Source organism: Gasterosteus aculeatus, chromosome 1 (genome assembly GCF_964276395.1).
Source record: "Gasterosteus aculeatus chromosome 1, fGasAcu3.hap1.1, whole genome shotgun sequence".
In the NCBI taxonomy this organism is placed as follows: domain Eukaryota; kingdom Metazoa; phylum Chordata; class Actinopteri; order Perciformes; family Gasterosteidae; genus Gasterosteus; species Gasterosteus aculeatus.
In genome coordinates this window covers 27192209-27214090 of record NC_135688.1, presented here as the reverse complement: position 1 = coordinate 27214090, position 21882 = coordinate 27192209, and the positions used below count along the sequence as shown (strand labels likewise).

The 21882-nt window shown below is 49.6% G+C and overlaps 2 protein-coding genes and 1 long non-coding RNA gene across 4 annotated transcripts in view; 2 read left to right on the top strand and 1 right to left on the bottom strand.

Moving 5' to 3' along the window:
* Positions 1 to 218: 218 nt before the first annotated feature.
* LOC120824822 (uncharacterized) lies at positions 219 to 1376 on the top strand. The gene is made up of 2 exons (XR_005713049.2): positions 219 to 507; positions 746 to 1376. It is a non-coding gene; the product is annotated as an uncharacterized LOC120824822 (long non-coding RNA).
* A 602-nt stretch (positions 1377 to 1978) lies between these two features.
* Positions 1979 to 5944, bottom strand: aamp (angio-associated, migratory cell protein). Its single transcript, XM_040185830.2, has 11 exons — positions 5568 to 5944; positions 5042 to 5176; positions 4838 to 4957; positions 4564 to 4703; positions 4298 to 4442; positions 4137 to 4220; positions 3547 to 3662; positions 3351 to 3445; positions 3050 to 3140; positions 2665 to 2819; positions 1979 to 2522 (listed from the first exon to the last, which is right to left on the bottom strand). Exons 1-11 carry the CDS (start codon positions 5656 to 5658, stop codon positions 2447 to 2449), a joined length of 1248 nt encoding a protein of 415 aa, XP_040041764.1. The 5' UTR covers positions 5659 to 5944; the 3' UTR covers positions 1979 to 2446.
* Positions 5945 to 10823: 4879 nt separating this feature from the next.
* The window catches only part of LOC120816198 (histone deacetylase 4), a 32202-nt gene continuing 21143 nt past the window's right edge, over positions 10824 to 21882 (top strand). Inside the window, exons 1-3 of one of the 2 annotated variants that reach the window (XM_078100529.1) lie at positions 10824 to 11137; positions 13019 to 13316; positions 21044 to 21112. In XM_078100529.1, coding sequence (XP_077956655.1) covers positions 13295 to 13316; positions 21044 to 21112 — 91 coding nt within the window. In that variant the 5' untranslated portion in view covers positions 10824 to 11137; positions 13019 to 13294. Of the gene's footprint in view, positions 11138 to 13018; positions 13317 to 20982; positions 21113 to 21882 lie in introns of those variants that run through there. The other variant, XM_078100528.1, reaches the window with a different exon arrangement.

The following is a 21882-nucleotide window of genomic DNA, read 5'->3' as shown; positions in this document are numbered from 1 at the left end:
CGAGGAACTTTGCTAACGTTGACTCTCTGCTATAAAAACAATAATTGATCACGTGTATCTGTTCATGTCGTAATTAGATTCGCCTGCAAAACCGCAACGACCGACTTTTATTCAACGAAAGCCCAACACTCGTTCAGCTTATTCCAAGTTCAGCAGGTTCAAGCAGAGGCCCAGATGTTTTCGCTCCCCTTTATTTGTCCCTCTGCTGACCTAAACGCACACATGCAACAGAGCGCGCAATCCATAACAACTGTCACGCGCACGGACGGACGGGGGGGGCGCGCAGGACTCCTCCGCCGGGGGGGAAGAGATGGACGAGCCTCCGATAACGGCTTTAAACAAACGCGTTCCGGAGAAGTAGAAGACACTGCGCAGGAAGGACAAGCTGGACACGAAGCCACAACATCTCCTCCACGTCTCCGCATCGCGCAGCAGGAAGACGGAGCGTCTCCGCTCCGCGGAATCTAATCTGCGCGTTCCGTCCACAGCGGAAACATCCAGCGCGATGTGAGTAATCGAAGGTCCTCGAGACCTTTTGGCCGGCGGAGCAGATGTGAGCTTCTAAACGAGCTCAAAGTGAAGCCCGCGTTAATAATATTTGGAACGAGTAATCTAATCTCCGGATGCCTTTTTTTTCTTCCCCAGTGAGCTTTTACAAAGGAGATTTGAATGAGTGCTCCTCCCGCCGACATGTTTGCCTTTGTCCCCACGCGTATTGTTCGCCGTCTGTTTATTCTCTCGACAGTGAATAACCCCCCTCGCCTTTTGTCTGACCTCCGAGGCCAAACACGCCGCTCTGACGGATGAGGAAACGATCCCGCGGTCAGTGAACGCCGCACTCAACAGGTGTTATTCTCCCCATCGCGTCACGCAGAAGCGCGCGCATTTCGTGCACGCCGCCGGCCTCCGACCACGTGGTCGAGAGGCGCACAGGCAAAGCAGGTCCGCGCGCGTGTATGTGCCGGCCTGTCTGTCTGAGTTATGCGCGCGCACATCCACAGCCGGACGCGCGCAATGGGTCCAGGGCGCAGGTGGAAGGAAGAAGCACTTGTGCGCAGGATACAGAGTGACGGTTGTTTACAGCTAGAAAAACAACAGGACAATAGAGCTGAAAGGAGCAGAGCCCGTTTGGGCCTTTGACAAGATGTTTGAGTGGGAGACGGAGCTGCTGTCTGGCTGCACAACCGACTGTGCACCCAGTGAACCACAGACATCAATCACTGAGAACATCACTCAACACTCAAATGCACGTGCGGTAAAAATGACAATGATCAATAACCACCGTGATACACGTACATATATTCATTTAATTCCACTTTGCTTCTGCGATCCTGTGAATTTCCCCATTGTGGGACTAATAAAGGAATATCTCATCTTATCTTAGCAGAGACGCTATTTTCCTTTGTGTGACGTGGAGACTCACCCCCGAATTACACGTGCATTAATACGAGGGATGGATTCCCACGGAGCGAATAACCGCCAGGGTCAGAGCAGAGTGAATCTTCCTGAGCGTAACAAACACGATGTATATTTGTAGCCGCGGTGGGAGGACAGGAAGATAAATCTGCCCATAACAGGAGTGACGGCTTTATGAAGCTCCTGATAGTATTTGCGTGGCGTTGGAGGCACAGCGGGCTGAATATAACCCTCCCCATTAAATGATTAGAATCTTGATGTATTTTTAAAGGGAGTGTTACACATTCAGGCTTTACTAAACCACCGTGCGTCTCTACGAAATGTGCTTCCGCTTTCAATATTATACCCTGATTTGTATCTCGGCCGTAGTTTCGGGAAAACTCCAGGGAGAGTCCTGCTCAACGCCTCCCTGAGTTCAAGTTGAAACAAACCCCACAGCCTAAACAAGTTACTGAAACGTCCTCAAGTTCCAATGAATGTGTGCATCACCTCATCGAGGAGACCATCCTCTCAGGAGGTGATTGATGAGCCATTCGCCAACAAACGTTCACAGTCACCCCGATGAAAGTAGATGATTTATTGTGTTGTATTTACACTTGAGTTTACATCAAAAAACTCGGCGAGATCATTTCAGAACGACGTGTCTGAGAAGTGACGCATATTCCCCATTAGTGAGTAAACCAGGACGAAAAACGTCACGGAACAACTTATAACTAGAACCAAAAATGGATCCTCTTTTCTGTCTGTGTTTTATCTTTAAAAACATTTCGCAGAGAACATTAGAAGAGATGTTGAAGGCAGCGGTTCAACTTCTTAAGGAGGTTCAGAGAAGCAGCTTCGGTTTCTTCAGGTGTGCTTCGATTATCTGGAATAAATTATCTTTTGGATGCTACAATCCCACCAAAGTAGGACAGCACGCATTTTTAAAATCCCCACGAGAGGGGGAGCATAGTCTCGCGTGTCGGAGGACAAAGAGTCTGATCATGAAATGACTGCCACGTCTCCTCCGCCCTTCGTCTTCCCGCTCCCTTTACCGATCGGGTCTTTGGAGGCAGAAGACCTTCGCCTTGTTGTCTCCGGACGCGGTGACGGCGAGGGACGCTTCCCTGAAGGAGAGATCATTTAAGACGAATAAACATTAGCGATGGAAGAAACAAACGAGAAAATATAAAAAACCACAATCACACCCAAAAGACATCCTGGAGCCGCGACAGAGACAAAGTCTCTGGTGTAGAAACACGTTCGTACCGGTTGACGGTGAAGTTGAGGATCTCGGCGGCGTGGCCGCAGTACTCGGACACTATGCCGCCAGACCGAGCGTCCCATAGGCGCAGCACTCCGTCTAAGCAGCAAGTGGCCACCACAGAAGAAGACTCTTCCCATTGCAGGTTAACGATGCCGGCCTGGAGGAACGCAGAGTGCAACATTAAAGGACCCCTCGTATGCCCATTTTACCACAGGTTGATATGGTTCCTTGGGGTCTTCATGAAATGTCTGTAACGTACTTTGGTCAAAGTACCACGAGGATCATTTAAAACAGCACCCTTTTGACCCGGTCTAAAACAGCCCTCCACAGGGTGACCGTGTTTTGAGTGCCTGTTCCTTTAAATGCTAATGAGCCAGCTTATGGTACCTCGTGGGCGCACGTGTTCCTCAGGACCTGGGTGGCGAGGTCGTATATGGCCAGAGTCCCGTCCAGGTACGCCACGGCGACGAGAGGCAAGCTGGAAATGACGAGAGCGACGAAACGGCAAAGAAACTGCAGCTCAGCTTTAAAGGCAACTACAGAATTTACTGCAGATAGTAAAACACATATTCGTTTTAAAAACACACTTATTGCGTATGAATTGGAAGCAGCCGGATTCAACTGATGCGACTACATGGAGCGCTCTCTGCAGTTTACTACTTTCAAAAGTCATCACCTCCCAACTCACATGTTGCAGAATCCCACAGATTCAACAGAGTTGGATTCTTCCGGATCGTTGGAGCCTTTGGCTTTGCCTCCATCCACAGAGAACGCTCCGACCACCTTTGCACACAAACACAGAGCTCAGAGGCTGACAGATGACTATAGCAATAGAACAATGTTCCCGTTCTTTATGGCCGCATGGACCCTTTTCGGACACCCACTTTGCCAGTGGCGGTATTGATGAGTTTGGCCAAACCGTCCACTGAGCCCGTCAGCACCAGAGAGCCGTCTTTGTTACACGCCAGGCAGGTCAGCGCCCCCCTGTGTGCGTCCTGACCTGCTCAACGAGACAAAACCAAAGCATTTCAGTAACAGGAATCAGTTTTCTGGGTCAGGATTGTTTCACAAAGATTCCTGCTGAGAAAAAACACAGAAGAAGCTCCGAGTTGTCTGTATTGTGGATGGCAAAATTGTTTTTGAATCAGGGTTGATAAAAAAAAGACAAAGAGTCTTTTATAACCAGTTAACACGCTTTATTTTCTGCTGCTCCTCTCTCTATAGGGGTTTAATGATGTTTTACTTATGTTTACTATTCAGCACCTCTATCTAAATAAATGCCTTGCCCATTGGGGTTGGAGCAGCACATTCACATGAAAAGTTCTCCAGAGAATCACATCCTTCTTGTAAAACGCTTTCATGATAATGAGACCATAAGAATGTGTCTCATTGTGTGTACTGAATGGATTTATGAAGGCTGACTCTCATCTCCTTAACAAAAAAACATCCGGACAAAGCTACATTTTGAGCTCACCTTTAACCACGTGGGCGGCGTTTCCCTGCTTCAAATCCCAGATACGTACCGTTCCATCGTCATAACCCACCACAGCCCGTTTACCTGGGGAAACATGTTCACAACTCAGTATTTCACACCAGGCCCGTTCGAGCTCATTTGGGTGAGTGAACGTCTCTCACCATCGGGGAGGACCTTGCCGCTGGTGGCCTGAGACGCAGAACACTGGAAGGTTTTGCAGTCTCCTGAAGGGATCTTCCACATCCACACATTGCCATCGTCTGTGCCCGCCAGCAGCACCGCAGCGCAGGGGTGCCACTCCATCCACTGGGGAGGAAGTGGATTTTTGGAAAAATAAAAGATTTTTTTTTTTTTTTTTTTGGACAAACAGACACACGTTCTTGCAGATGCAGAAGCCTGTTTGTGGATTACACGCTTTTGCCGTTACCTCCAGATCCCCCACTTCGAAGGACCACATCTCCTCTTTGGTTTCTACTTTCCAGACTTTGATCAAGCCGCTCATGTCACCGCAGGCCACCATGGAGGAGTCGTGGCTGAACGCGGCGCACGTCACAGAGTCCTTGTGACCTGTGGAAAGAAAAGGGAAAACTATTGCTTTTGTCCATGCGGCTTGCAGCTTTTATCTTGTCATTATGTGACTGCAGGTGTAAACAAAAGGATTTAAAGTTACACGCGGCCTCCAGTCTGCGTCCGACACTCACCGGTGCACTCCAGCAGAACCTCTCCGTCGCTCAGCCTCCAAACGTAGGCCTTGTCGTCCTCCCCTCCGGTTACCACCATGCTGTTTGTCACGGGATCCAAACTCACACAAAACACCGAGCCTGGCCAAAGAAAGACGGCTTGATGAGTTCGACGGACCGGATCTGCCTGCTATTGCGGAGCGTGGAATCCAGGCAAGGGGTTACCAGTGTGTTTGGAGAAGGTGAGCTCGCTGTCATCTTGGTCCTCTTCCATCTCGTCCTCGGTTTCCCAGCCTTCGTCATCGTGTCCGTGTCCGCCGTCTTCAAAGTCAACATCCTCCAAGTCATCAGCCAAGTCGTCTTGGTGAGAGAGAAAGACCAAATTACCATTGGGAACAAGATCCACCTTTGTTGAAATTCGCTGGTTGCTGTAGCACATTAATACACATCAGTATAGAAACAGGGTAAATAAGAAAAGGAGTAACTAAAATAGCGAATACATACAAATCAAGAGCATTTAGAGATAAATAAGGAAAATTGAGTTGTGCAGATAACAGTAATGTAACAAATAACATTAAACAGAATGTGATTCCCTCGAATGAAAAAAAACCCGCCAATCCTGAGCTACTCTTGGTTAATATTTTAAGATAACATAACAATGAACGTTACCTATCCCGACAAATGAGTGGCAAAAGCAAAATATATTGCCAACAGTGACCCGCAGTAGTGTCTTAAAAAGTTATCAACCAACCGGGATCAGGCTCCATCTCGTTTAGTTCGATGACTTCAATAATTTCTTCGTCTCCGTGGAGATCAATAGAATTTTGCTGCGTGTTGTCCATGCTGTTAGCGGACTGGAAGCTAGCAAAACAACCGAAAAGTAGTACAGCCACGCGGGTAAAGCTAACGTTAGCTAAGCTGAGCCTGGCTTTTAGCTAACCACTAACAAAAGCTTACACTGTCGCCCAAAAACGTCACAGTCAAGGTTGTGTAAAGATAAATATTACAGTTGTTAAATGTCAATTGAACGGTCTCCCTATGTTATGCTCACACGCTGCGACCTGATAGAGAGACGCGTAATGATGACGTATGGACGGAGTCATAACAACTTTAGCCACGTGACCACCAGAGAGCAGTGCTGTGCAAAATGATAATAGGTTTCAGAAAATACTGTTAACGTACAGTATTAGAGAATGTTTACTAAGATGTTTCAATTGTGTAATTTAGCCTCATTCATGTTCATCATTATTACTAAACTAATCTGTTTTACACGTTTCTTATGGGAACATTTCATTAAACCATGATATTACAAATCAACTGCCGCTAAACTTCTAAAGCTTCTAAAACGTACTTTTTAGAAACTGTGTTTTTTCATTTTTAATGTACACTTTTAAACAGATATTGACTTGGATTTACACAAAGAGAGACACAGATGTATTCTATTACTTTTACATTAAAAAAATGTATCATGATCAGCATGATCAGCAAAATATAGGTCTAACATAGTTCCTTTTTTTGTGCTGAGTATTTCAATAGAAACCACCATAGGAAGCAAAAGTACATTCATAAGCAATTCTTGGCCAAATACTTAAAATATCCCCATGATGTGTTCCTCATGGGATGAAATGTCCCTCTCAGTCAGAATCCTGTGTGATTATCACTCAGTGGGGAACGGACACTTACAGCTGCCAACACAAAACTGTAACTTACATTTTACGTCATTTTTATTAGGATATTAGCGGAGCCAAGGTTGAGCATTGCATTGTGGGGTTTTTAACTTAAATAACGTTCTGAAAAAATAGAAAAAAATTGATGTAGCATCGTTAATTAATGCAAGAACCTTACACAAAAAAATCAGGGTTAGTTTTCTCGATGGGGAACCTTAGATTGAAGAATGATCACCTCAGTGCAATCAAAGCAGTAGAGAGCCAACCTTTTAATTCTCTCTGTTTCCACCAGCAACAAACCCGACCTCTGACCTCCCTCCGCAAGGGGAACGAGTAGACAAACACCTCTTTCTGAGCTGGCGTTTGGAGGTATATGCGAGCCTGAAGTAAACCACAGGACTAACATTGGTGGCTCCATTTAAAAAAAAAAAAAAAACAAGCTGCCCTGTCTTCCTTAATCGCTCCATCAAAGTTCCCTTGCCCATGATATTTTATGAACACTTTACACAGTTTGTCTTACGAATGTTTTGGGGATCTTATGTCTCCAGCTCTATGCTGCTGGCAGAGCCCGGCCTGCATAGCCTAATAACTTTTACTGGCTGCCCCGGGCCTCCTTTTTGAGCCGTCCCTGGAAAAATACAACCGTCTCATGGTGTGGCGAGATGTGGAAGCATCAGAGTGTACATTATTTAGAGTGCGTGAGAGATTTATAAACTCCGGGCACGGTTATGAGGAACGCTGGAAAGTTAGACGACACGTTGCAGCCGCTTTGTTTGGACATTTTTGACGTTTCTTCATCTCTTAAAGCGACAGTTTGTCGCTATATTTTTTCTGGTCTTCACTGAGCAGCTGTTCACCTAAATTGAACGCCTGTAAGGTTGTTGGATTAATTTGGGAATATCGTTTACGTTTTGGGATTTTGAGGAATGATGCAAACCTGAGCTGAACAAAAACAGATTAAAAAAAATAGAGCGGCGTCACTGTTTTTTCCATTAAAAAGCAGTTACACCACCGTGAGACACTCAAAGTCTTTTCGGGTTTTAGCAGATTTGAGGGTTCATAAATGAAATCCAGAAAAGTCAGAGCGGTTGCTTCAACGAAAGATTACACGACTGGATAAAGTTGGGATGATGCTTGGCAGGAGACAGAGGAGGAACAGGAAATAGCATGCAATAGAGATCATGAGCTGGTAGGACCTCAGAAAACATGTGATTTAGTCACTGAATCTTTTCCTTGGTTTCAGCATCTCTTGTGAGGTTTTGGTGAGCTGATTATAATTCAGCATTTGAGGGTTTTAATGCGGCAGAACAGCAGCAAATAAGTGAAGTGTATGAATCCAACACCTCTGCTCAAACTTTCAAAAGGTGAGATAATTATGTCTTCTCCCTTTCCACTTCACAGTCTGTCGAATTACCCTATTTCTTTTACGCTGCGCACTGGGAGGGCTCCTCTGTGGCGTCGTCAGGACAGCAGGGACCAGGAGAGACCAGGCGAGACCCCATCATGAAAACATTTCTGGGTTTATCACTCTGGCAAGATGGGTTTTGTCTGAAAAACAGGGCACTCTGTTACTTTATAGGCACACACACACACACACACACACACACACACACACACACACACAGTCAGCCTGACCATGGAGGCAAATTCAGCTCCTTTGTGTGTGTGTGTAAAACGTGCGAACACACACACAGATGGAAGTACACACAAGCAGTGTCAGTAATAAGGCCCGGGAGCTGTTGCTGTGTGAGAGGTAATTACTCCATGCGGCTCAGCGAGGCTTTGATGTAAAGTTTTTACGCCAACTGGCTCGACTCTATTGCTTTTTTCTGGAATACAAGACAAGCCCAAGAACAAGAGCCCCCCCCCCCCCCCCCCCCCCCCCCTCCCCCCATGTCCACGTCGCGCCGTGGATCGACGTCGGAGGCCACGCGCAGTCCCATCGCGCGCCTCCATCAGCGCAGCGCGAGACGCGCAGGTCAGCCCGCTTCCTGTCTGCGGCACCCTGCGACCGACTGATGCGGGACCGCGCCGGGCGGGGCGACGTAAGCCCCCCCCTCCCCGCGGGAAACCACTAAGAGCCGGCTGCCCGCGTGCATGTGACGGGTCCGCGCGCGCCCGCGCCCGCCTGTTGACTTCCAAGGCAGATTGCCCCCCCCCCAAAGTTTTTTTGGAACATTAATCCCTTAGGATTTGCGGGGGGGGGTTGTTTCCTGCAAAGCCATGTACGGTTCTTTAGTGCAGGAGCTTTTGAAGCCATTAAATATAATAGCTTCATATACAGCCCCCCCCCCCCCCCCCACTAACCAATGGATGCAAAACAATTAAACACACACGCAAATCTCTTTCAGAATATAATGAGAGGATTGCGTAAATTCTTTAACAGTTTGCTTTTTATCTTTAATAATAATCATTGTTGACTAACATTGTCAAATTAAGAGACTTTTTTTTGTTGGTGCGGTTTATTTTAGGCCTGCTAGCTCTGTGCACCACTTCACAAGCAGATTTACCTTCCTTTCCCTATTTGATGTCCTACATGTAAACAGGAGCATTATGACGATATCTATGTTATGTTTGTTTTAATCTGCAGGGGTCTGCCAACATACAGGGTTTGGCCCTAAGGAGCTTAAGCACAACATCAGAGATGCCTTCAAGACCCACCGCCTTACGTAACCGATGCTCCGCATCGCATCCACAGAACTGATCAACCTCTGTTGCTATGGATACGGCTGTCCCAACCGGCCTCCCCTGTACTCAAAACAGAGAGGAGGGACTTTGATTAATAAATACATGCACAGAGCTGGGACGAGCTAAAAATAATAAGAATTGTTGCAGGCATGTTTATTGGTTTCGTGTCTCTTAACGACAGGCAGTTTACATTGGGCAACAGTAATGGAAGCACAAGGCTTTAAATATGATTAAACAGGAAGAGAAAACACTCGACTGTGTAGGTTGTTAAAATTCTAATAAGTGTGCGATTAATGGTGAAAATAGTTGGACAAAACCGATCAAAATATTAACAGTTAATCTACATAATTGTAACAATTTCTTTTTTTGATATAAGAAATACAGGTAAAGCAGTTAAAATGAACACAATTGCAACATGAAGGGTGGTGTTGACTGCTTAAGCTTGTCTGCGGAGATACGTCAGGCAAAAAAGCGTAACAGATTGTAAACAGTTTACGAACATAAAATGAAAACTACAAGGATATTAAAACTGCACTTGACCTTTGACCTCACGGGGGATGAGGAGTTTGAAAGTATGATGTTAATAATTTACCTTTGCTCTCTCGGCTTTGAGGATGATTAAATGAAGTTCATTCCTTTGGCGGGTCGGCTCAGTCCATTCAGGACCACAATCTGATCCAAAATGTGTGAATTCATGAGCGGAACCAGTGAGAGACGTACCCTAGAAGCTGGTTAGCACATTACAATAATCAAGGCAGCCGAACCAGGCGGTGTTTTTGTGCCTGTGGGTGGCTGCTGAGATGCAAAATCAAATATAAAGTAATGGAAATAAAGGCCCATTGCATTAGAGGAAGCGGTGGCGAAGGCGTTTTATCTCGCATCGAGCAAGAATTGGATAAAAACGTTTGTTTTATTTTGGCGCGACTAGTTGTTGAAAGTGTTGATCATGGTGGAAAGGAAGCTTCGGTATGTTGCAAAAACATTCTATTCATTAAAAGTGGTAATAACACTATATAGCATCTATGAATGAATTTGATTTGCTAAAACTTTCCCTTCAATATTGATTTTGATGAATCTATAATCTCTAATATACAGTTTTTTTCAGACCAAATCTATTCATGCAGCGTAATGATGACACAGATAAACCTATAGGTTGTTACAACATTTGCGCAACAGGAAGCACCAGACTCACTATTTTTATGATACAGCATACTAACGATATAATGCTCACGATGGCATTATTAGGTTGCTATAAAGTAAACTTTATAACTAAACAATGTGTGTAACTGATGTTGGACGTTTTTATGGATAAAAAGACTATATGTTGCTTGCAAGTTATAATAAAGTCGCCCAAATACCAATATGAATATTATAGTAGTATTCATACTTTATTCTATCGAAAAAAAACATGATTAGATCTATTTTTTCGGACACAAGACAAATTGTGGATTCTTATTATGGTCAATAAATACCGTTTATTTGTTCTATTCTGTATATACGTCATATACGTATTAAAGCATGCTGCAGGCGATGTAACGCACCGTAAAGTTACTAAAAACCAACAACGACTGCGTCCCGCCGCCACGGGGACGTTTGACAAAACGCGAACACGCCCCGCGGCTTTTACTTCCCCGAGCAGCGACCATTGCAGCGCAAAACAGCGCTCTGTCCTCGCGCACAACCGCCCCGCGCGGAGCAGGCGGCGCCCCACGTGACCCGCGATCCAGTATGGCGGAATCTGTCAGGAGATGAATTTTCTCGTGCGCGCCCCCCCCCTCCTCCTCCTCCTCCACCACCACCACCACCACCACCCCTCCCTAGCTCTCCCCCACCCTGCGCCGAGAGGGAGAGAAAGAGGGAGCGCGAGAGGAAGCCCAGAGAACAACATGGGAGAGGAATAAAAACAGGAAAAGAAAAGCCCTGCGGGACAGATGTGGGGACGCGGGTCTTCGTCGGCGAGCCGCGGGTGAGTCCTCGCGTCCTCGCGGGGGAGAAACGTGGCGCCGCGGCGCTTTGATGCGGGTGTTTCGGGGATGCGACGCGCGGAAAACCTCCATCACAACAATGTCCGGCTGAAGTTTCCACTCTGCTCCTGCGGCGGCGGGTTAACCGGGCGGGGGTGTAGGAGACGCGGGGGGGGGGGGGGGCGCGGGGGGACGCGTGGGGAGTCTTATCATTCCTCCTCTTTCGTCTCGTAACTACTTTCTGGGAGGAATATTTGCACAGCTTTTTTTATAAGCGTTTCGCTGAGCAGTTGCACTCGGTTTATTGCGTCGTAGCGGGCGGGAAGTGTGAGAGGGAGGGAGGGAGGGAGGGAGAAGGAAGGAGCGGGGGGGGGGCGATGTTTATTATGCCGATTGTTGCTGAGCTATTTTTAGTGCACGAGGCTTCAACGCAACGTACGCGGCGCCAACGCGCTCCCGGTGCGCGTGTGCGCGTGTTATCGCCAGAAAAAGTGGTAAAAATGAAGGTGTGAGCGGCTCGCGACGGGCGGAGGTGATTCTCTGCATGCGTCAACCTTTTTCCTCTCTTTTCGTTTTTGTGAATGGGGGCGTACGGGTTTTTTAAGCTGTTTAAAATGCATTTTAATTGAATGCAGCATTTTGCGGCTGATTTTTTGAATCGTCGGCAGGCTGAACGGCGCGTTGCAGGAAGTATTAGTCAGAGATGGTGATTTGTTTGTTTGCGGTGAGTTTAGTGAGAGGGTTTCAGTTTGCGGTGCAGGGTGAATAAGCACATATAGCAGCTAGTGACTAGGCTAAACTCATATGCATGTTTTTACCACCATAACTGGTTTAACCCATTTTCCATGTCCGTTTTTTAATATTCTTATTTCTCTACTCTGGGTCGGAGGCCCGTCTCCCCAGATCTGTCACCCTGCATCACGTAAGCTCTTGGAGGGACAATGGCACACATGAAAGCCCCTCCCGAGACAGACGAGATGCCCTCGGAGAACCCCCCCCTCCACGGCCCCCCTGGTGTGTCAGCTACTCTCCGTGACACACACGTTCGACCCCACCCGGCCCTTCCCCGCCGCGCTTTTCCATCACAAAGCGCATGTGTACACGCGCTGTGCAGTGACCGACTTTTTGGGGGGCAATTTGTCCTGCGGCTGCACTGTCTGGCCCTCTTGTCTTAAGAACCCCCCCCAACCCCTCCCACACACACACACATGCATCCGTCCTGCTTTAGAGGACCTCTGAGACCTCTGCCGAGAGACAAGGGCGTGAACATGCACGCCGGCCCCCACCCACCCGGCCCCCGGGCATTTGTCACCCCTTCTATTTGCGGTGGTAAGGTGCGCTCGATGCTGTGGTCTCTCGAGCCGTTATTACTTGTGACACTGCTGCTCCGGGCTTCCAAAAAAAGAATGAAAAGAACAATGATCTGTATCCAAGAACACCCAAGAGAGCAAATAGTTACTTACAAAAGAGGAGATTTTTTTTATCTCCAGAACAAATACGTTAATCGGGTTTCTGCTCTAACGGTGCGGTTCCACCCCTTTTTCTGCCGTGAAAGTAATGCATCGTACTTTCTCGGTCAGAAGGGAAACTGTCCGGGTCGACCAATTTATTGCCTGTTTTGGTTTGCGGGTTCCTTGCAGTATAAGCTCAAGGTCGCATTGAGCTTTTGGCGCCGGTCTCGGATCTGCGCGGTAACAAATTCCATAATTTGCCAGGTTAAAAAGAAAAAAAAGAAATGCTGCAGACGGTTTTAGCTCTTCGCTCGGTCATCATTGGTGTCTCCGAAAGATCAGCACTGTGCGTCTTTAACAGAAATGCACCACCCCGTCTTTTCTCTTCCAACACCTGTAAACGGCCCTTTGTTTCTGTATTCCCTCCGATAGGATGCAAGACAACAAGCCGGCTCTTTGATCGGAGCAGCCGAGTCAGAAGCCTCGTGAGGGATTGGCTGCTGCCGCTGGACGTTTGCTTCCCTCTTCTAGCCTCGGAGGACGCTTGTCGGACCGGAAACGGCGCGTGATCGACCCGATACGCACACGCACCCGTGGACATCCACACTCCTGGACTGAGTGCAGCTTCCTGATTGGCCCAAATCACACCCGCTCCTGCAAACGGCCGCACGGTACCGCGTGGACACGCGCCCGGGCGACCTGTCGGCGATGACATCACAGAGCCACCAAGGTAAGATCCACGTCGCTGCGTTGATCTTCTGGAGTCTCTGTCTGTCAGCACGGGTCGTTTTTTTCTTTGTTGTTTCAGGGCGGGAATTAAAACGTTTGACTTGCTTTTGTCGAGCCAGTGAGACACGTTGGACGACGTCACAAAAACAACAAAACAATCCGACCGAACAGCTTTTGTTTTCGGGTATTTTTAAAATCCGGTGTGTTCGTATGAGGTTCCCAACCCACGTCAGTGAAGACAACTTGGATTTTCTGGGACGCCTCCGTCTCGGTGAACTGAAGTAAATGCTGGTTGCTTTTTTACGACAGCAAATTTGTATCAAAACTCATGCAAGTATTGCTGTAACTAGTGCTATTAAAACAGCAGGGTCAGGTTATGTGCAGGAAGCAGAGACTTGGATTATATGAGATCATTCATGTTTTGGGGAATTAATTCCTCATTTAAAAGCCCAGTGGGTTAAGGATCAGCTAATTATCCCTTTATTAAACGCCTTTCTGCATTCCACGACAGGTTTAAGTCAGGGCGACACACGGAAAGTGCACAAATACCAGATGCTGTTCAGAAAATCATGTTTAGCGCTTGATTTAAAAGTGGCAGAGAGGCAGAGACTTTGTAGACAGCTTTTTTCCTTTTGCGCCTTCCTGCCGCGTGAGGAGTAATGAGACTTTGGCTCCTTGATTCGGGAAATCTCCGCGCTGCCACGTTGATATACGCGAACAATTTGATTTTGAGGGCAGACAGGGCCGAGGCCCGCTCAAAAACGCAATAAAGCATTTTAATCTGGCTTTATGTCCGTTGATTGGCTTGATTCAATATGAATGAGCTGCGGGGAGGGAGAGGAACGGGTCCATAACGGAGCTCATTAAGAGAGTGTACTCTCCTCTCTGACAGCCAATCAAAGCTCCGTCTAGGATCTCGCGTTTCAGCGCGCTGATGAATTATTCCGTGAGCAGCTGGCAGATGAAAAGTCCCCCCCCCCACTCCCCGTCGCCCTGGTACCTGATAATGTCGCCCGTGTTTACTTTGTACACCTGGGAGTGTGTGCACTACAAACACCCCAGCCGAGGTAACCTGCGGGGGCTGCGACCTCTTCCCCCCCCCCCAGACACCCCTTGGGCGGCCCCTTCCGACGTCTCCCCCCGCTGGGACACCTGAGCGCAGCGCAGACGAGAGGACGTCCCGGTGAAGATCTCATTACGCCGTTAAATCAAGCTCGGATTAGCGCCGGTATCGGTCGGGCCGACCAAGTGAACGCCCGGCTAATCCTCCGAAATTATATCCACCCACGTTAACTCCAAGCGCCGTTGTTTTCTGGCTTAACGCACGTTTTATGGGTTGATGGGCTGAATTTTTGTCCCAATCCCAGAACACTGGATCTTACATTTCCCATAATGCAACACAATAGCGTACTTCATTAGACCTCAAACAGCCCTTTTAAAAGGAAATTATTCTGCTTATTTTCTAAAACTCTTCTAAAAAAAGACGGCTACATCGTTATTTCATCCCGATCGGATTCTTTTGGAAGAAGATAAACATGTGAACACAGGACACCTCCCTCTCCTCTGGCTGATCGAGCGTATTTCCTCAGCAGCTCCTGTCAAAACATCACAAGATCGAGCCCCTTTTTAAAGTCCCCCCCCCCACACACACACACACACTTTCCCTCTCGTCCCACCGGCGGGCCGAACCCACAACCCGTCGCTCACCACAAAACCAAAATAGAAGCCATGTTTTGTGAGTCCGGGGGAGACGACTGGTACCAGCAGCTGCTGGACCGTCTCGGCCCCGCTGCCAAGTGGGGGGCGTCGAATTGAGGTGTTGTTTCTCTTCCTTGAATGACAGCTTAGAGACACACTTGTTGGGTGAAAGATGTGAAATGGAAGAGAAAAAAAAAGTGCAACGCTGTGACCTTTTGGTGCTTTTTTTTCGTGATATTTTCAGGAGTGCGAATGAGCAGTTGTCTGTTCCACTTCAGTTAGCATCACTTTGATCTGAGGAAATTTGGGTTTTCCTGCTGATGACTTTAATGAGTGTCATCAAACCAAGACTTTCACACCGTTTGCAGTCTGAAGCTGCCAATTTGTCTCCGTCCTGAGGTTGCTCTGCACATATTTTCAATTGTGTACCAGACCTCAAAGCGTATCCCACTGTGTGTGTGTGTGTGTATCGGCATGTTCACGCACTTCATGCATGCGGCGCGTTCCCGCCTGCTTCTGTGCCGTTTTTCCTAATCTGTAAATGAGCTTACCGGCACGCACGTTTTTGATCCAGGACTTACTCATTTTCTCCATTACAGCGTCAGCGGGATTTTTAGATTAAACATTTACCACAACGCTCCGCCCAGCAAAGTGAAACGTAATAAAACCCTTTGTCGTGTTTTGAAACTGTCTGAAACTGTGAACTTGATACATGACTCTGTTGCTCGAAGGCTCAGTGATGTCAAAGTTAAAAGCGAGTTGCTTGATTCGATGCAGCCTTGAAATGGGACACGAAACGTGTGGGAGAGAGGAAGTAAACAGCAACGAGTTTAGGAGATAATGTCAAGTAGTGTTTGCATCAGTTAAGGGCAATTTGATGTCATTAGAAGAGTGTTTATCTCCTGGTAGAGGTTTTATTGTGAAAGGACATTGATAACAACACAATATCAATACTCTAATTTAGAAAAAAGGTTTTGAGCCAGCTGTTAGATTGTTCCAAAGAATTTATGTTTTTAATCATCCTACGTACTTCAACACACGCGCCTTTTTATCTACACATATTCTCGGTCACGGACAACGACTCGGGGCTGTTTCCTCCGATCCGAGTGCTTGATGGCTTCAGCTCCTCGTTTGTGAAACCTGAGCCCGTCGGGCCGGCGAAGCACTCACGACAAACGCTCCCGTTGCTGCTTTGGCATCTGGCGGCAGACTGGAAGCACTCACGGGCGTCCAATATTCCTTTAAGTGTCTCCGTCGTGCGCACGCGCCACCTCTCAGCGATGGAGGGGGGGGGGGGGGGGATTGGGACTGGGATGTCATAGTCATCGTTTTATTGTGTGTTGCATCACGGCAGAGACAGAAAGCTTCATTATTTCACCCGCTTGGGTTCCTCGCTTTGCGGGAGTCATCCGATTACTCAGCCCTGTGTTTGGTAAAGACCGCAGCACGGTGCGGATCTACGGACGCCTAGAAATCCATATTGTGGATTCTCTTTTTATTACACCTGCCAGACGCTATTAACGGCGCGCCAGCGGCACCGAGGAGGGAGCGGACTGGCGAGCGGGAGATCGCTGCCTGGTGCCGGCTGGCAGCAAAGTGAATGAGACACACTTTCCCTCAGCCCAGGACGACAAACGGGAGGACGTTGAGTGTCCTTGAGCAAGACGCATGCCTCACTGGTCCAGAAGTTGTGGCAGAAGTACTCTCTCTGCAGAGGTTGCCCTTAGAGATAAGAACACAAGGCCAAAGGTCACGATGGTCCAACCATTCGATTTACATTTTTCTCATCACATGCACACCCATGCAGTGACCCTCCCACCTCCCACTCCTTCATCGCGATCGCACGTCATGCTGCTCAAATCCTGGGGGGCGAGGGGCTGGAAGGGGTTAAACGTTTTCACTGCAACAAAGAGGGCCCGGCTTATCCCTGCGTCTATTTTTAGAATCACACACAAACAAGATTCAAGCGCGCGCGCGGCAGGCGAACAAGCAGTCACGGCATCCGGTGCCCCGCGTGGACGCTCCTCTTCACGACCGAGCGGTTTGTTTGCGTGCGGCGAGCACAGCTGACAACGGGGGGATGCGAGCTCGGGCCCCGTCCGGGGGTTAATCCCGGCCTTATTGTCCCGTTTGCCCACCGTCCACTCGTGCTAAAGTGTGCCTTTTCTCCCCCGCCCTTTTTTTTGATGTCCTGGTGGCAGATTGCAAAGCGCCGCCCGTACGCCGCGTCTCCCGCTGCCAGCCAGACAGTTCGCCGGCCCTTCCATGTGCCACCAAGTTGGCTGAACATGACAAACTGTCCCAGAACAAACCCGGTGGGGGTGATGCGGGGAGGGGGGGTCCTTCTTGTGCAACCAGCGACCCCCTACATGCACAAGCTCTGCTTTGTCCTTGTGCAAATAGAGCACAGCACTGATCCCGCCACACCCATCCCCCTCCAACAACAAGCGGCCAATGGCGGCCCGTAGCCGGGCTGGATGAGCGGGTTCCATCAGCCAGGGCTCTATTTTTAATTGGTGCTGGGACAGAGACAGCGGAGTGGGAACATGAGCTAATGAAAAGGACGGGACGCGTCTTTTGTCCCCCCCCCGCCCCCCCGCGCCTTTTGTCTGGTCCCGGCCGGGGAAACGGGATACACCGTGTTCTGCCAGCGAGCCGTCAGCGGCGATTAAGGTTTACACCGCCCCCTCGGAGCACCCGGCCTGCCTTTTTGACACGGCGCGCCACGCTGCCAGGCACCAGAGTCCCTCCAATGAAAGGCCGCACCTGTTGCTCTGCACGGCCGGTAGCTGCGGAGCATCCTGCGGGTGCTGTTTGTTTGTGAGACGTTAGGCCCGGGCCGCTGTGGCTTCGCAGTTGCAATCGCGTCGTCTCCTAGCAACCGCGGGCACGTCCGTCGAGAAGCGGCCTCGTGCAAGTAATCGCTAAATAAATGAAAAGCATTCAGCGTATGTCAAAGGTGTTGTGTGCAGGTCAGTTCAATAAATGATGCATTCATACATTCTTCATACTCTTTATCGCTGCGCTGGGTCACTGCAAAGGTCTGTCAATCCCAGAATGCACCGGGGCCCAAAAGTCGCCTAACAGCCGGTCAGAGATAGAAATCCCTGCCATTGACGCCCAGCAGCCTTGGACCTCCAGCACGGCCCCCTTGGGTGTGCGTTACGTTTTGCACGGTTCACTGATGCTGAAGGTGAACAAAGCAGACATCTGCTAATAAATGACAACAAATCCTCATCCGGGGTCATATTAGATTCATGAATCTGAACCGCAGACAATTGCTCTTCTCCCCAATGCTTCACTGACCTCGTGACTTTAATGTGTGCTGGACGTACCACGTTCACCCCCCGTCTAATTACCAATTCCCAACTCATTTGTGATTTTTATATCAAATGACGTCATTCACGGTGAAACACAAAGAAGCACTGACACACCACGCCAAGTCGAATTACCCGGGGTCGTGACACGGGGGTCAGATGGTTTAGGGTTAGATTGTTTCTGAGCGTTTTGCAAGACGCAAACTGTCGGGGGCCCACACGGGGGGGTCACCCACGCTCTTTTATCAGGGGCCGTGACGTCAGGCGGTGCTTTGGAGGAGGAGGGAGGGAGGGAGAGGGGGGGGTGAAAGGCTCTTCAAGGGGAGGCGCGTTTGATTAATCGTATTGTTCCTGTCGCGTTCACCTTGCTCACTGGAGTCACCCTGGACGAGGCAGCCAGACACGGCAGTGCCCTGAATGTAATGAGGCCGCAGCCGCCTGCCTCCCCTTCTCCCTCTTTGTCAACAAAAACAAAACAAACAAACGCCACCAAGGCAGACACACACACACACACACACACCTCGTTTCCTCCTGCACAACAAAGGCCTCGGCCAACGCGGAGCACTCCTCCCTCCTCGGCTGTCACCAAACTACGTTGGTCAACGCAGCGGACGGAGAGCTGCGGCATTTAGCTCAGCGCCGCTGCATCCAGAGCAAAACGCGCCGGCTTTTCCACGCGCGGCAGCTCGGGCCGACCGGCCGACTCCCCGCCCGGGGCGGGCCGAGGCTATTTATAGCTCCCCGGTGCTCGCTCAACGGGAGCGAGAGGAGAGATGGAGAGAAAGGGGAGGGGAGAGGAGGGAGGACAGAAGTTGGAGGAGGGTGGAGGGGGAGCCAGTTGCAAATTTCCCCGCGAGTGTTTGTTGTCCGTCTCGGCCCCCCGGTGTGTGTGTGTGTGTGTGTGAGACACACCTGCGTTGCCTCCACGTGCGCCTCAGGTTTCCACCGCGCGGCCCGGACTGTAACCTTACCCCTATTTATCCAACCAACCGCAGACAGAGACCCCCCCCCCCTGCCCCGCCAGTTCACCACAATCAAAGTCAAAGATGTAAAGCATTTTTTTTTTTCGCGCAAAACCCGGCGTAGAGTTACTCCGAGCCACAGGTGTCCTCACACATTTACATGGCCGGATCCGGCAGCGCGTGTTTCCCATTTGAATAAACTCGTCTCCGGGTATCGGCTTCCAGCGGCGGGTCGGTTTTGGGGCGGCAGAGACGTTGAGGTGGTCTGCTTTTCTTCTCCTGACATCTTACGACACTCGCGTAGCGCTACGAGGCCCCGCATTTGACCCGTCTCGCTTTAAGGTTGTTTATTTCCTTTGTTGTGATACGTCAGCCGTTAATATCCAGCAGCGACGTCCACACCCGGGTCCTCCGAGGGACGGGCGGCGCCATTCATGCAAGGTGGTGTGAGACGAAACGAACGCACATAGAACTTCGCATCCTAAGGCCTCCTGGCTAATTAAGTGTGTGTGTGTGTGTGTGTGTGTCTGCTCCAGAGAGACTTCCAGAAATAGATCACGCACAGTGAGACGCTTGCCTGTTTTCCTCCGAAGGGATTTTTCACCGGTTTTCATCTCCCATCCAAAGGAATAATTGCATGTTTGATGTCTTTCAGCCTTGTGCTCAGCATACATATAAATATATATTTATTTATAGATATATATATTTATATATACACATATTTATATCTCCACATGGATGAGGTCCTCATGATTTAAAAAGTAGATTTAGTAGAGTCAGTAGATCGGTGTGCAGTCGAGATGCATGTTAATTACAACCCCCTCCCTCCGCCACCCCCTCCTCCCTTTTTGGCCCTTTTTGTTGTTTTTCCTCCGTCGCCTCATCCTCATCACCTCCCCTCTCCTCTCTCTGCCTCCCTCCTTACCTCTCCTCCTCCTCCTCCTCCTCCTGCTCCTCCATCCAACACCCTTCTGTGTCGCTGCTTTTTATAGCCATGTCTTCCCAGGGCTCAGCAGCTACAAAAGCCTTTTCATGTTGCCACTATAATTACAGCCTACACACACACACACACACACACTCGCACACGCACACGCACAAAAACACCGGAGAGCGGCAACGGCAGTGTGTCTTTGTGTCTGCATGTGTGTGCGTTCTCCGGCATGTGCTGTTATACACAAAAGGGTGAGCTATTTTTACCACGCTCCCCCTCCCCTCGTCTCCACCCCCCGTCCCCCGTCCCCTCGTCTCCACCCCCCCCCTCCCCTTCATCCCTCTCCGCTGACGCTGCCAGCCACATTTGCTATGCAGAGCACAGGCGGTGTCAGTCGAGCCCCGCCGTCCTTCCTCTCGCACGCGAGCGCGCGGGGAGCCGATGCTCGCCCATCCCTCTGACTCCGGGCTTCTTTCAGAGCACCCGTGCAGGCGAGCACCTCACGGCGATTCGCAGCTCGCTCCTCCACCCCCGACGCCGCCCCCCCCCCCCACGACCCCCTCCCCCTTTGCTCCACTGCCCCCCTTTCCCGCTGGTCATGCACCGGGCAGGTTCTTGGCTGGCGGTAGCCGCGGCGTGGTACGTGCCGGCAGCTTTGCAGATGACCTGAAGCCCGCCTTTCGCGCCCCCCCCCCCCCCGACCCCCCCGCTCGCTCGGACCGCGGCGTCCGTCCGCCTCGATCAGACGCGTCTTGTGGCTGGTTGCTCGTCTCAATGCTGCGGACCATATTTGAAGCGGAGTGTGCTGTCTCTCCCACAGAGGGGATCCTGGGGAAGGAGCAGCCGCTGGAGGTTCTGAAGACGTCGGCGCTCAACCACATCCCAACAGGTTGGTCTGTCTGTGTGTCTGTGTGTGTGTGTGTGTGTATGCGTGCGTGTGTGCGCATGAGCTTCTGTAGACCAAGGACAGCGCGCGTGCTTGTGCGTGCAACTACGTGATTTCACTTTTAACCACGTCCTGTGCAACTTTGCATCCATCGGTGTTGTTCCTGGAATCTGATTTCCATTCAGTTTCAATGATCGGTGCCTGCGCTTTAAAAGCCACCTGTGACATTCGGGGAACACGGTTCACCTAATGGCCGGCTCATATGAATGAGTCCCGTACGCTCGATTTACGCAGTGCCATTTTGTTGAATGGAAAGCGCCCGAATGGGAAAGTGTCTGTGGAACGCCTCAGGAGGACTGGCGGCCAAAAACATACGACAAAACAAGTGAATTGTGAATATCCCGTCGATGTGTCTGCCGTCTCCCCCCCGAGGCAGGAGCTGAGACCGTCCCAAAACAAATCACACACTTTTATTTTTAGAGCATGTGGGCTAAGAATATTTGAAAAGACAAATAGGTGAAAAGAGGCTTCTCGCCGGCTGCAGGCGTCCCTTCTCCTCTGCAAGGACACGGTCCAAACATCACAAAGGGTCGCGCTGTGTTCACAACAAGAGGCGCGAGTGTAGAAAAGGGGCACAGATGGAGATGAGGTAATCAGCCGGAGAAATGAGTCCGAGGTAATATATGCATGGTGTATTATCGGACTCCACAGCGAGGACGCTTCAATCCTCGCCACATTTATCACCACAGAAATAATAATTATATTCCCCCTCG

What these genes read in the sequence shown, in the direction of transcription:
- aamp (XM_040185830.2), bottom strand. Translation starts at nt 5,658, where the DNA reads ATGGACAACACGCAGCAAAATTCTATTGATCTCCACGGAGACGAAGAA. An exon ending in CGCCGCCCACGTGGTTAAAG is followed by an intron (nt 3,663 to 4,136) that starts GTGAGCTCAAAA and finishes CTCGTTGAGCAG; the next exon opens with GTCAGGACGCACACAGGGGG. An exon ending in GGAACACGTGCGCCCACGAG is followed by an intron (nt 2,820 to 3,049) that starts GTACCATAAGCT and finishes GCGTTCCTCCAG; the next exon opens with GCCGGCATCGTTAACCTGCA.